The 13,823-nt window shown below is 40.6% G+C and overlaps 2 protein-coding genes across 3 annotated transcripts; both read left to right on the top strand.

Annotated features, from left to right (window-relative positions):
• Positions 1-609: 609 nt before the first annotated feature.
• On the top strand, positions 610-10,116 carry ndufaf6 (NADH:ubiquinone oxidoreductase complex assembly factor 6). 2 transcript variants are annotated; one of them, XM_080425613.1, is made up of 9 exons: positions 610-829; positions 3,121-3,220; positions 3,486-3,608; positions 3,742-3,798; positions 4,129-4,231; positions 5,673-5,806; positions 7,875-7,976; positions 8,734-8,790; positions 9,450-10,116. In XM_080425613.1, the coding sequence occupies exons 1-9, from the start codon at positions 636-638 to the stop codon at positions 9,576-9,578; spliced, it is 999 nt and encodes a 332-aa protein (XP_080281739.1). In that variant the 5' UTR covers positions 610-635; the 3' UTR covers positions 9,579-10,116. The 2 variants fall into 2 exon arrangements, with proteins under 2 accessions (XP_080281739.1, XP_080281740.1); XM_080425614.1 differs by having other exon boundaries at positions 695-829; positions 3,121-3,224.
• A 1,599-nt stretch (positions 10,117-11,715) lies between these two features.
• Positions 11,716-12,786, top strand: LOC308083561 (beta-2 adrenergic receptor; the record flags this gene model as incomplete). Its single annotated transcript, XM_080425875.1, has 1 exon — positions 11,716-12,786. One exon carries the CDS (start codon positions 11,716-11,718, stop codon positions 12,784-12,786), a length of 1,071 nt encoding a protein of 356 aa, XP_080282001.1.
• Between the last annotated feature and the right edge of the window lie 1,037 nt (positions 12,787-13,823).

Genomic DNA, 13,823 nt, shown 5'->3' with positions numbered 1-13,823 from the left:
CGCCCCCTACAGATCTGGACAATGGAATTTTTCTGTTGACCAGATCTGTAGGGGGCGAAGTGGAATAACTAAAATAACATTTCTTCCGGTGAAATATTTTCTTTTCTGGCCAAAAAGTGTATTTTAGACGTGAGATGGGGGGCTCAGAGTGTTCCCACTAAGGAAAGTAGGCTTTTAACATCTTCAAGTCGGCTTTTTTGGGGGGTGAGTAGCGAAAGAATATATTTTTTACTACAGACGGAGAGGCTGCGCAGCCGATGCTACTGGGGGTGTGCGGGCAACGGCTGAAAAGTAACATAGCGTTAAGGAGAACCTTTCTAACGCTATGGACCTGCTAGAGAAACCGACAACGCCATGTTAGTTATTAGTTTATTATGTATTGGGACGTTTTACAACCAATTCACGACACGATAACTGTGGAACATGTGCAAAACGTTCATTATATTATCCTCTTGATAGTTAATGTTGGTAGGACATGGACATACATACATAACCTGTAGTAGTGTATTTGGTTGTCGGCTTTTTATTTGGCGACATGAAAGCGGAACACACATTCCGGCAGAGGAGGACAGTTATGTGTGTAACACAAGGTAGAGGTCAAAGGTGAAAGTTGAAGGATATGTTGTCAACACATCATGGCTGCTGGAATCATTTGTGTGAAACATGGATTGTTATTAACGAACAAAAGTTATCAGTTTCAAACTCTTCAAAGAAAGCTATTGCCACACATGGTCTGTATCCAGAAGCCCGTAGAATTACAGAGTCTGAGAGCTGCAACAAACTCATCCAATTCACAGCTGAACGAAAAGTACTGCATTGATCTAATCAGGTAGGTAGGCTTCATACTGTTGTTACTGACCATTGATCTAGTCAGCTAGGACTAGGTAGGCTTCATACTGTTGTTACTGACCATTGATCTAGTCAGGTCGGACTAGGTAGGCTTCATACTATTGTTACTGACCATTGATCTAGTCAGGTAGGACTAGGTAGGCTTCATACTGTTGTTACTGACCATTGATCTAGTCAGCTAGGACTAGGTAGGCTTCATACTATTGTTACTGACCATTGATCTAGTCAGCTAGGACTATAGGCTTCATACTATTGTTACTGTTACTGACCATTGATCGTCAGGTAGGACTAGGTAGGCTTCATACTGTTGTTACTGACCATTGATCTAGTCAGGTAGGAGTAGGTAGGCTTCATACTATTGTTACTGACCATTGATCTAGTCAGGTAGGACTAGGTAGGCTTCATACTGTTGTTACTGACCATTGATCTAGTCAGGTAGGACTAGGTAGGCTTCATACTGTTGTTACTGACCATTGATCTAGTCAGGTAGGACTAGGTAGGCTTCATACTACTGTTACTGACCATTGATCTAGTCAGGTAGGACTAGGTAGGCTTCATAATGTTGTTAAACCAGGGGTCTTCAACAGGGGGTCCAGGATCCCCTAGGGGGTCCTCAGAGTTACTACAGGGGGGCCGCCAAATCTTTCTGTGATAGTACTTTTTTTTTTGCATTATCCACTGCACCCTAGAATAATTATTTTGAGGGGAACATTAGCCAAAACTAGCAGATCTACAAGCTCACAACGCCAAATTTAGAGTTTAAGTGGTTAAATGTCTGAAATAAACACAAACCATTCATTCACACAACACTGATAGTCAATACAGCTATCTTTGAAATCTGTGACATTTTATACAATATGTAGTCCCTGCTTCATCTCTCTCTCAGCTAGGGGGTCCTTTGCCTGAAAAACGTTGAAGACCCCTGTGTTAGACCATAATGTTGTTAGACCACCTAGCTTTTAGCTATTTGGACGTCACGCCCTAAGTACGTGCGAATGAAATTGACCCCACGTGAGTGTGTTGTAGGTGCAAACAAAGGTGCTTCTTTTAGCTCTATGTGCTTCTGTGGGATTTGTCTCCTTTTTGTGGCTCAGGAGCTTGATATTTGATATAAGTGATTTTTTTTGGTTAAAACAAAAGCCTTTTTTGTTTAAAGGTTAAAGCACTATATTCTGATAGTAATCATTGCTATAGTGTTTGTTCAGTCACAGGAGTCTCCCTGTCTCTCCAGCTCTTTAATATTAGGTAGGTGACAACATTTCAGCCAATCAGGAGAGAGTAGCCATTTATCAGCTTCATTTTCATAGTGTTCCAGACAGTTCCAATTTTGTCTGTGTTGTTTGCACCAAAAGACAATGGCGGACTCTGCCACGCCCCCAAATACCCGCGTGTGTGTGTTCAAATAATGGTGTCAAAGAATTGTTTATGACCTGCAATATTACGTCTACCCCAATATGTTTGCTTGCTATAGAGAGATATTGCGCTTGTGAGCTTTAGGCTGTAGTATTTCTCAACCACTAGGTGCCCTACCCAATACCAGGGTCTACATGGATCAGTAGGGAGACCAGACCACCTCCAACCACTGCAGATGTGCTATAACATAGGCCTACTCTACTTGATTAACATTATATTAAAATAAGTTCCTGATTACAGCTTTAAAGGCATATTTCACTTTAAAAAAAACAATTGGGTAATTTTATCATCTACTTAGGCTTTTGGGAGCGCCCCGGACAGTTTTTAAGTTGCTTGATTCAGTATTTAGATATTTGATATTCATTTTATCAGACACGCCCCCTTCCTATACAAACCATTGTAACTTCAAACTCCATTTTAACCATGTTAGATTAATCAGAAACACCCGTCCTTGGTTCTGGTGACTGATATTGTCCTTCTAATATGTGAGGAGACTGTGTTTTTTCAATTAAATTAAATGAAAAAAATTAAATACAATAAAACATGATAATTAAATAAATTAAAAAAGTAATCGAAAAAACACGGCCCATCACATATTAGGAGGGCAGTATGAGTCACCAGAACCAAGGACGGGTGTTTTTGTGTCTGATAAAATGAATATCAAATATCTAAATACTGAATCAAGCAACTTTAAAACTGTCTGGGGGTCTCACAAAAGCCTGAGTAGACGATAAAATTACCCACATTTTTTTAAAGTGAAATATCCCTTTATACTGAGAATCAGTGTACAAATGGGGATTTACTGTGTGTGTTCTGCTGCTGAATGCATGTCTGCTGCTCTTCTTCTATCCCCCTCAGGTCACGAGACTATGATGGGCTTGTGTGTTCCCTCCTTTTACCAGAGGAGTCCCGGCGCTCCTCTCTGGCCCTGAGAGCCTTCAATGTGGAGCTGGCTCAGGCAGGTATTCTTGCACATTCAGTGCTACCTGGCTGATACATGCTGTTCTAATGACAAAGTGCTTCCCGAACTTTAATACTTGTAGAGACAACAAAACAATTATAGGTTGAATGAAAAACCAAGGCAGAAGATGGGGAAATACAATGACGATAAGTTAATGTTGAATTAAACAAAATCAGTGACATACAACGTGATGGGTCAAAATGAGGCACCAATTCATTCCAAAGGATGTAAAACACTTTATTTTTGTCTCTTTCTCTACAAGGTGAAGGACTCTGTTTCCCAGAAGACCATTGGTCTGATGCGAATGCAGTTCTGGAAAACGGCTTTAGAGGAGATGTATAGAGATGACCCTCCATTGCAGCCAGTCAGCACAGAGTTATGGAGGGTAAGCAGAGGCCCAAAAAGATTGTATGTGTTTCTTTGTATAGTCCGAGGTGATGTTCACTTTGGTAAAGATTTGTTGTTGACTAATAAAATGCCATGTCAAAGCAATGAAGTGTTTGAATGCTGTTTTGCAGGCAGTGAGGAAGCATTACCTAACAAAGCGATGGTTACTAAGGATCATAAACGAGAGGGTAAGAAATTATTCCATTCTTGCTACATGAACATAAAGCCTTGACACAATAGCCAGGCAGTCATACAAACACAAACAGGCATGGTCTCCTTCATACAAGTAGTATTTAGTTTAAAAAATACATACAGTACACATGGCCCCCAACTGGTCTTCGGACCCATTCTGTCTTGATTTCTGCTTTCCCACTAACTAAAATTAAACAGTATCACCCTCAGATATTCAGTGTCACGTGGGATTTTACAATCTATGAGCGGTCCAATCCACCCTGTCTGTCCAGGATCCCCTTCAGTAGAATGTATTTCAGTCTGTTGTGTCTCCATCATCCTACCAGGAGAAGGACCTTGAAGACCGAGCTTATAGGACCCTACAGGAGCTAGAGGCCTACTCTGAGAACACCCAGTCCTCCTTATTGTACCTCCTATTGGAGTGTTTAGGTAAGAGCCTCTCTGTTAGTCTGTGCTTGTGTATTTGTGTGTCCAGCAGCTCTAAGATAACTTGTTGACTGGAAAGGCACATTGGGAATGAGCAAATAATGCAGTGTGGCTTGTACATTCTGTTGAGCTTACATTGCTTTTTCCCCTCCTATGCAATAAACTTAATAGAGTGCCAAAGTTTGTAGTTCTAAAACCCACAACCGAGTTACAATTTTTGCACTTCAGGTTCCCTCTGCTTGAAGTCTGTTTTTTTGGTTAGATGCCTGAAATAAGGTCAACACAGGCTTGAGAGAGTTTCATGTTTTGTTCTATGACTTGAAATACATCAGTGAATGCCACACTCGTGAATTTTGAAGCTATGTCTGCTAAAAAGGGTGGTTGCTAACAAGCGGCTAAATGATACTACAGAGGTTGTGGTGACGTTGGTGGTGACATCGAGTCATGTGCCAATGGTTTAGTTCATTTAAAGCCTAACGTTAGCTTTTTACTTCCAGCAATTTCATTTACTCTTCAACACTTATAAATGGGGTGTTCATTTGTTAAGATTATCTTGCTGAACAAAACATGTATCTTAAACTTTTAATCGCCACAGAGCTTATTTTCGGCAATAATCCAAAATCGATGCAGAAATCCCATAGACGTTTTGTCAAGTGAACCTATTAGATGCTAACTTACTGCTTCCACCCATTCATCTGCACTGGGTGGCAAACTGGAGCTGTTAGTTTGATAGAATGCATTGAAGTCAATGAGAGCCGGGTGGACAAGCATCTGAATAAACATTACCTTTGAATGATTGAACTGATTATCTGACAAAGGTCATCATCACAGTATAGCGACTATTAATACACAGGCTCTCATTGACTTCAGTTTATTCCATTGAACTTCCGTTCCGGCTCCAGTTTGCCTCCCAGAGTGTCTGTGGCGTAGATAGAACATGTGGTTCTACAGTATGTACCCCCTCCTTTTTCATACCCTCCTTGCGCCTACATTATCCCTTGAGACCGCATCCTTTTGTATTCTGAGCCATCCTGGTGGTGAACTTTGCCGATATTTAATGAGGAAGACGTGTTCCATAATGAGGAAGACGTGAACACTTACCAACAATGCACTCTGTGTGGAAAGAGCTCACTCTGTAAAACTTTTAAAACAACAAATTTACGTAGGCTGGAGGAGATTGTGCAGAGAGAGCTTTGGGCGCAAAATGTGATTTCAGTGTTTCATTATTTTGTGAAAAACCTACTCGGACATGTGCGTAGGAGCAGGCAGCCAGTGCATAAGACAGGAAAAAATGGAGATCCTGCACACTGTCTTCACTTACAGCAAAAAAGTATTTTATTAGGCTTCAACGTTTCGGTCCAACTGACCTTCATCAGGTGTCATCAGGTAGTGTTTCATTATTCCACCCTCCAAATACCCAAACCCCAATCTGCCCACTCGCCAGGTGTGAAAGATGTACATGCGGACCATGCAGCCAGCCACATAGGGAAGGCACACGGGATTGTGACATGCCTACGAGCCACTCCTCACAACAGCAGCAGGCGCAAGGTTTACTTACCCATGGACATTTGTATGCTGGTGAGTTCCTGCATCTTTGTAGCTTAAACTACCATACCATGTCAGTACATGTTGATGTCTATTAACGGCTTCGGCCATACGTGTTATACATAAACATGGACCATTTTCTCAATAATGGCTTTGTTTCTAGATTTAGAGTTTTTTTTTTTAAATCATCGGTGGTATGATTGTGTATAATACATCTGTATACTTTCATTAATATTTGTTTAAGGGTGTCTTGTCTTTATTTACTTTTTACTGCTGTGCTGTCTCTGGCGCCTGAATTTTCTATCTTTCTTATCTATCTAAAGGCTAAACATCATTTAACAAGTCATGGATGTTTGAATTTCGTTCATAAACTAATGTTATCTCCATGGATTGTGTTTCGGCTAGACTTTTCAAATGAATCTGCACTGATCGGGCTGAAACCTTGCCCAAATGTAGAATCATATGTCATAGATGACAGACGTCATAGTCTCTATGACATCAGTCGTCTATGACAAATCTATGACTCATAGATGACTGACGTAACAGGCCAATGTGGATCTTGAACATGAAGTTCAAGATCCACAATGGATCCATGCCATTACCATTGTTTTGTTTATTGCACCGTGATGAAGTTCAGAAGCGAAGTAATCACAGTAATTAAACAGAAACAAAGATCATGCAAAGATTGTGTAAGTAGAGAAGGAAATACAGTAGGTAGCCACTCTAGTTGGCTGGAAATGGGGAGTTAACTTATAGGGGCTGTTGAGATGTGCATTTCCCTCGTCAAAACTAAAAGTATTGACTGAAAAGTACAATAGAATGACAACATTGCAGCTCTTCCTCATTACAGATAATATAGTTAGACTCACGTAACAAGTCCTCATTGTCCCCAGTTCCTATGAAATGCATTCAGCAGCAGAACACGCGCAATAAAATTTTCTGTCCTCCCTGGCCAATTTTAGATAAGCTAAGCGTCACATGCTAGAGAGGATTACTATGTGCTCCCCTGCTATCTCTCTACTTTGTTGGAAACCCATTTCCATGAGAGAACTTTCCTTTCAAAACATGTAATTATAGTAAGTTATGTCTTGCCATACATAACATAGTTACTAGTTGCATAATATTACGTATTGAATGTAAATCTCGCATTGTTCTCATTTATTATTCATTTTATAACTACCACTCAGCATTTAATCGCGAGCATCCTTGTTTTTATTTTTACATTTTATAATTTAGTTGTAGTTAGAAGAATAACAAATTAGATCCTTATTGAGATTGTTTGAATACGTAGCTAATATATGGTGTCTGTTCTCTGTTGGTGAACAGAGTTGCTTAAATTGTACCCAGTAGATTAACTTCAACTTCTCTTAAATTAATTTTTATATCTCAAGTTTGCAGCTGTAAAAGAGTGGAATTCTTTTTAGTACAAGCTACATATGAAATGTAGTTACTGTGGCATCTTGCCACTGACAAGACAGGTTTAACAAACCCCCAAGATCTTCCACCTCAGATTAGCTCCACAGTGCTTCCTGAAGGGGGCGTTGCTACATCATGAAAGGTAGAGAGAGAGAGAGAGAGAGAGAGAGAGAGAGAGAGAGAGAGAGAGAGAGAGAGAGAGAGAGAGAGAAGGAAAAAGATTAGTCTATTTTACCAGTCCATAGATAGTACAGATATGATTTGTCGAGTTTTTGTGTGGAGGGAATGTGTTTTATATTAATTAAATTAAAATATGTATTTTTCTTTTTTAAATACATTTGATGAAGTAGGTTGCTTTCTGCTTATTTTCAGCCATGGACACTTTCAAACTTCACTGACATCTGACTACTGATTTCTTATTTACATTTTCACACAATTCTCTTAGTTGTTGGCACAGCTAGTGAGCTTGGCCTTCTGTGTGTGGGTGCACCAGTCAGTGGCAAGATGTCACAGTAAACTATAAGTAAACTGAGGGACAGTCCTTGGCAGTAAAAGCTTCCTCTTTAACGGTTCAGAATTCTCATCTAGCTACTAATGTGCTATACAAATTTGTTGTTGAATTAAAACAAGGGGGGTGTGTGTGTGTGTACTGTGTACCTGTGTGTCCGTGTGTCCGTCCAACCAGCATGGCGCATCCCAAGAGGACTTCATCCGAGGTAGCCGGGAACAGAATGTGCGAGATGTAGTGTACGACATCGCTAGTCAAGCACACGTACACCTGGAACACGTATGTATCAGACCCCCCCCCCTCAATCATTTAACCAACTCATATACATACATGTATCAGACTTCTGTTAGAAGTTAGTTCAGTTTGGTTAATGTTCATTTGACAATAAGCTCCTTTTTACTTCATTTAGATAACTATTTGGTCTTTGATATTTAATTCATTCTCAAAGCAATTGTGAATCATTCAGAGTTAGTAAGTCACAATATCAGTAGTAAATAATTTGTGCCAGTTAGAAGCACACATACATGCTGTATATAGTTAATAACGTCGCACATAGTAATGTAATGTAGTACAGGCCTCTTAAATATTGTAACTTGTTATGGTTCGTGTAAAGCAGAGGTTCTCAACATTTTAATGACAAGGACCCCCAAATTGATATGTATTTGAAAAGATTTGTCAAGATGTTTTGAAAATAGCCAATCGCGACACATCTTGTAAATCAGCCATTTTCGAATAACCGAAAAGTAGGACTATGACTAAAATAGGACTTAAGTGGTTCCTCATTTTGCTGGGGACCCCACTTTGAGAACCAGTAGTGTAAAGTGGTAACGCATAATGAGTTGTCCTAATATGGATGAGGAGAACGAAGGCAATGAACTCCAGGATGCCTCATACATCATTTTCTTGTATGGGGACATCTCGCCATGCATTATTGCTTATATACAGTAACACATTAGGTATGTCTAGGCTTTGGGTGACGTTAACATGTTAGCAGGGTTTTGACTTTCATTCCCGTTTGAAATGCTTGTCTCCTCAGGCTCGATCTTTTAGCAAGAATGTCCCAGCTGCTGCGTACCCGGCCTTTCTACAAACAGTAGGTTATCAAACATTAAACACTTGCCTGATTCTTTTCCACTATGAAGTGTAACCCAGAACATGAAACTTTCCAGAACCTGTGAAGTTCTGTGATTTATTAATCACAGAACTTCATCAAACATATTAAATATGAAACACTTGCCTGATCCTTTTTCCACTATGAAGTGTAAAAAGAACATCAAACTTTCCAGAATCTGTGAAGTTCTGTGATTAATAAATTAGACCCTAGGCTCCAATGTATTACTACAGCATAACTTTAGCACTTATAGCATATAAACTATAGCATAACTATAGCACTTATACTATACCATAGTATTAAAATGTAGGGAGATGGTGGCAGAGGCATAACTCACTATTCTCTTCGTTCTTTCTGCTCTCCCTGGCCACTTTCCTTGAATGTGGTGTTAAAAGTCACATACTAATTAGAGAGGAATAATAAATGTCCCCCTGCTCTCTCTCCAAACACTTAAGAGTCCATTTCCGTTTCACAGCATGCTGAATGTAGTTGTTACACTGTGGCGTTCTCTTGATATGCTTGCCCTCATGAGGAACCCCACATTGCCATAGACATTATCTGCTGACATTCTTTATGGGATTTCAGTTGAATGCGAAGTGCACTTTGATGTGTTTTGTTCACTCTGGTGTGTTGTGCTGCAGGTGGTGTTAGAAGACTACCTTCAAAGAGTGAGGAAGGTAGACTTTGATGTTTTCCATCCCAGTCTATTGAACAGAAACCCATTACTCGCCATCCAGCTGTATGTACGCTCCTGGAAGAAGACTTATTGACCCACGTCATATCCCATCTACAGTATAGCTTGCACCATTTATATCCAGTATCTGAAATCAACTGCCTTGAAGTTCATAGAAATGGTTCTGTAAACCAAATAGAGAATGAGTATCAAATAGTCCATGCTCGTAAATTAAATGCAGCACTGCCACTGAAACCAGCCTCTATGATAGAACATGACATTACCTGCTGTTTCTCAACCTCTGGTCACAGTAGGAAACACACACCAGCCACATAAACTTCCATTAGGCAAAATGCTTTTTACAATAGAAAAAAGCTTGGATGATAACCTTGCCAAAGTGGCTTGAATGGTGGCTGTGACTATTTCCCACCCTCCATCCTGCTTTTGGACCAATGCTTTGTATCCACATTTGTGTTTCGATAGTTACATGGTAGAGTCATTATACAAAGATGTCTGCTCAGACTGTCACAAAAAAGGTTAAGAAACAGTGATGGTGATAGTTTATGAAACAGTCCATTGCGCTATATTCATTGCATCAAACTGAAACATGTCTATGGTTTAGCATTAATACAATTAAAATGAACATTTGTTAAATTCATTAAGATTGGACTTTGTTTTTTCCTCAATACACTTCACTCACACTTAGTTATTCAATTTTCATGTTTTCATGTGGTTTATATGTATTTCTCACATTTTAAGTTATATTTTTGCTTTACAAAAGTATAGTTTCTTCTTGGGAACTGTTGGTTACCATGTGTACGTACATGATGAAATGCATTTTCCAGTTGAACAAGTCTTATTTTTGTCGAGTGACATGGCCATATTGTGTGATTGAGTAAAAGCCCTAAGAACTACCTCTCCATGTGAAAGATTGGTTGTTTAATGATGAAGGGCACAAAGTTAGAATGTATGTCAGATCAAAGAACACTGCAGTTCATAGTCCAAAGATGAAGATTATGAGACATATCTGGATTGCCAAGAGAGACCAGAGAAAGTCACAGGTTCAAGCCCCGCCACTGCCAGTGTTCATCCCTCTTAAAATGACGACATGAGTCTGAAAGCAAACCTGCTTGAGCGCCATAGTACTCTGGCCCCTCTGAATTTACTTATTGACCTAATATAACCCTATGAGAGACATAATCATGATAAGAGTGACAGTATAAACTCAAAGTTTCACAGGCTCTTTTTTTAAATCTCTGAAACAAGTGTAAATTGCACTATATTTCCCTGGCACTCTTTGGTGCCTGTGTCCATGCATGCTACACACTGTTAACACCTTACTGAACACCATTCATCTGAATCTATTAAATCAGCCAATCTGTGCTTTTGACTCTATTATGTCATTGGGTCTATCTCTATCTCAACTCAATGTTGTAGCCTATACTGTATTAGAAAATGCTGAACATTCTCCCCAATTGTTGTCTTTCAAACAGCATACATTTTTGCAGAAATATATTTCTCTGGATACCTCCAGTGGCTGTGTAGATTGTCTGGTATACTGTATAGTACTGAATATACAGTCACTGATGAGAGTAGCCTCATCAGTGTCCGGGTCTCCTTGGAAACATCTCAAGGCGGAATCCTCACCCACATGCTTTCCTTTATCACCCAGGAGGCTTAGATATTTGGGCATTCACACTTAAAAAGTTACATTGAGTTACATTTTATTGACAGTTACATCAGATGCTGTCTATCGATTGTTTCAGGAAAAAAAGGACAGGCTTGCCCCAAACACTCCAAATCACTTGAGTGATACCTGAGCATGGTATTCGGCTTGCCTTGCACACACTGTTATTATAAAACAAATTTATTTTTGAGTCAGAAAACACATGTTCATGTATTGCAGTTTAGCAAACTGCCATGTGAATGGGAATTAAACAAACAAATTAACTAGGCTTAAGCCTATTGAACTTGGATTCCTACTAGGACAAGCCAAGGAGGACAGTGCCATCATCAAAATACTCTAAGATGCTATGCTAAGATAAGATGCATTTAAAAACAAACAACATGTGTCAACTGTATTTACTACTCCAGCTGTTGTCGTCGCGATTAACTCTGATGTGATGTTTGCTCGTACACTATAGGCTATGGTCCATGACAGCATGCCCATGCACGGCCGCTCGCGCGCGCACACACACGCACGCACGCACGCACACACGCACACTCAGACAAACATGCTGGAAGGAAGCTGCACCGTGTGCTGCTGTACTCTGGCCAACAAAATCTGCATGGTTGTTTTCATGGTGTTTCTGGTGTTTGCCATTCTTTTCGGCAACTCGGTAACGCTGGCCGTTGTGCTCGGCACCAGGCACTTCCACACGCCACAGGGGTACCTCAAGGCATCGCTGGCGGTGGCCGACCTGGCGGTGGGGACGTTCGTGGTGCCGCTGTCCGTTTACGCAGAGGTGTCTCTCATGTTGTTCCAAGACGCCGCGCCGGCGTGGACCTCGTTCAATTCACAGGAGACGCGCTTTCACCCGTGCAATGTCATCGGGCCCATCTTTGCCGGTTGCACGTTGGTGTCCATCACGACTATATTTCTTTTAACGATAGAGCGGAGCGTCGCCGTGTTGAGGCCGCTGCACAAGGAGTCCGTGATCACGCGTAAAAGGACGACCATCCTCATCGTGGTGTCCTGGGTGTCCAGCTTCTTTCTGGCCGTGTCTCCGATGCTTTTCAGCGGGGACATTGCGCTGGAGTACAACCCATGTAGCCGGATGTGCAATTACGCACTGGGCACCATTGGCGCGTTTCCACCAAACCAAGCGTGGAAGATTCTCCTCCTGTTCCCAGCTTTCGACTTCACTGTTCTAGTGGGGACTGTGGTTATCAACATGGTCTCTCTGTCGACCATTAGGCAGCACTCGAAGCGCAGAAAGCACCTGTCCCAACGCAACCGTAAAAGCGTCACGAAACCGTCTTTTTCCGACATCAAGGCAGCCAAGACCATCGGGACTTTAACGCTCGCATTCGCCGCATCTTTCACACCCATAGCCGTCTTCGTTGTGGGGAATGTCATTGGAAACGAATGGTGTGATTTCTCCCTTTTCGCGTTTTGGTTATTGGTCACTAACAGCTGTTGGAATGTCATCATTTACAGCGTGCGAGATAGCAAGTTTCGTCTCCGCGCGCACAAGCTCTTGATTCCTTCCCCAAAACCTAAAAACTCTGGACATGCTTTTTTTGAACCGAACGCGAAGGGAAATAAAAGACTGGGTACCGAGGCTACCCTGACTGTGATATAATATAATTGACTATCATGATAGTGACAAAGTATCAAAGATGAGCTAAAGGTGGTCATGTTTGTTTTACGCACGATAGTTTCGATGTCGTTTCTCAGTGCCCAAATGTCAGTGAATCACAGTGATATTATTGATAAATGTGAAATTACTTGCATTGGATATTGAATGTCCTTCACTGCCATTTTTTGCTTAGGCTGTGTCATAACTTGCCATAAATGTTACCAATTTCAATGTAGGTCTATTTTATGTTTCATTTTGAGATCATATAGGCACAATGTGTTTTCTGACTCAAAAATGTAATTACTTTATAATAAGTGTGCAAGGCAAGCCAAATACCATGCTCAGGTATCACTCAAGTGATTTGGAGTGTTTGGGGCAAGCCTGTCTTTTTCTCTGTTTTTAAATCTCTGAAACAATCAATAGACAGGGTGAATGCCCAAACCAAATATATAAGCCTCCTGGGTGATAGAGGGAAGCATGTGGGTGAGGATTCCGCCTTGAGATGTTTCCAAGGAGACCCGAACACTGATGAGGCTACTCTCATCAGTGACTGTATATATACTATATGTATACAGTATACCACACAATCTATCCTGTCATTGGATGTATCCAGAGAAATATATTTCAGCAAAAATATATGTTGTTTGAAAGACAAAATTTGGAGAGAAAGTTAAGCATTTTCTAATACAGTAGGCTACAACATTGAGTTGAGACTGAGATAGACCTGATGACATAATAGAGTCAAAAGCGCAGATAGGCTGATTTATTAGATTAAAATGAATGGCATTCAGTAAAGTGTTAACAGTGTGTAGCATGCATGGACACAGGCACCAAAGAGTACCAGGGAACTATAGTGGAATTTACACTTGTTTCAGTGATACAAAAAAAGCCTTCCCATTCACATGGCAGTTTGCTAAACTGCAATACAAGAATATGTGTAGTAGCCTGTCCACATAAAAGCACAATATACAGTACACATAAACAGCCTAATCAATTTGCACTTAAAAGAGTAATGGAATGGGTGATTTTCTGCAGCAATC

Source organism: Gymnoscopelus braueri (assembly GCF_963280865.1).
Source record: "Gymnoscopelus braueri genome assembly, chromosome: 4".
NCBI lineage: Eukaryota > Metazoa > Chordata > Actinopteri > Myctophiformes > Myctophidae > Gymnoscopelus > Gymnoscopelus braueri.
This window is presented reverse-complemented; position numbering and strand designations above follow the sequence as displayed.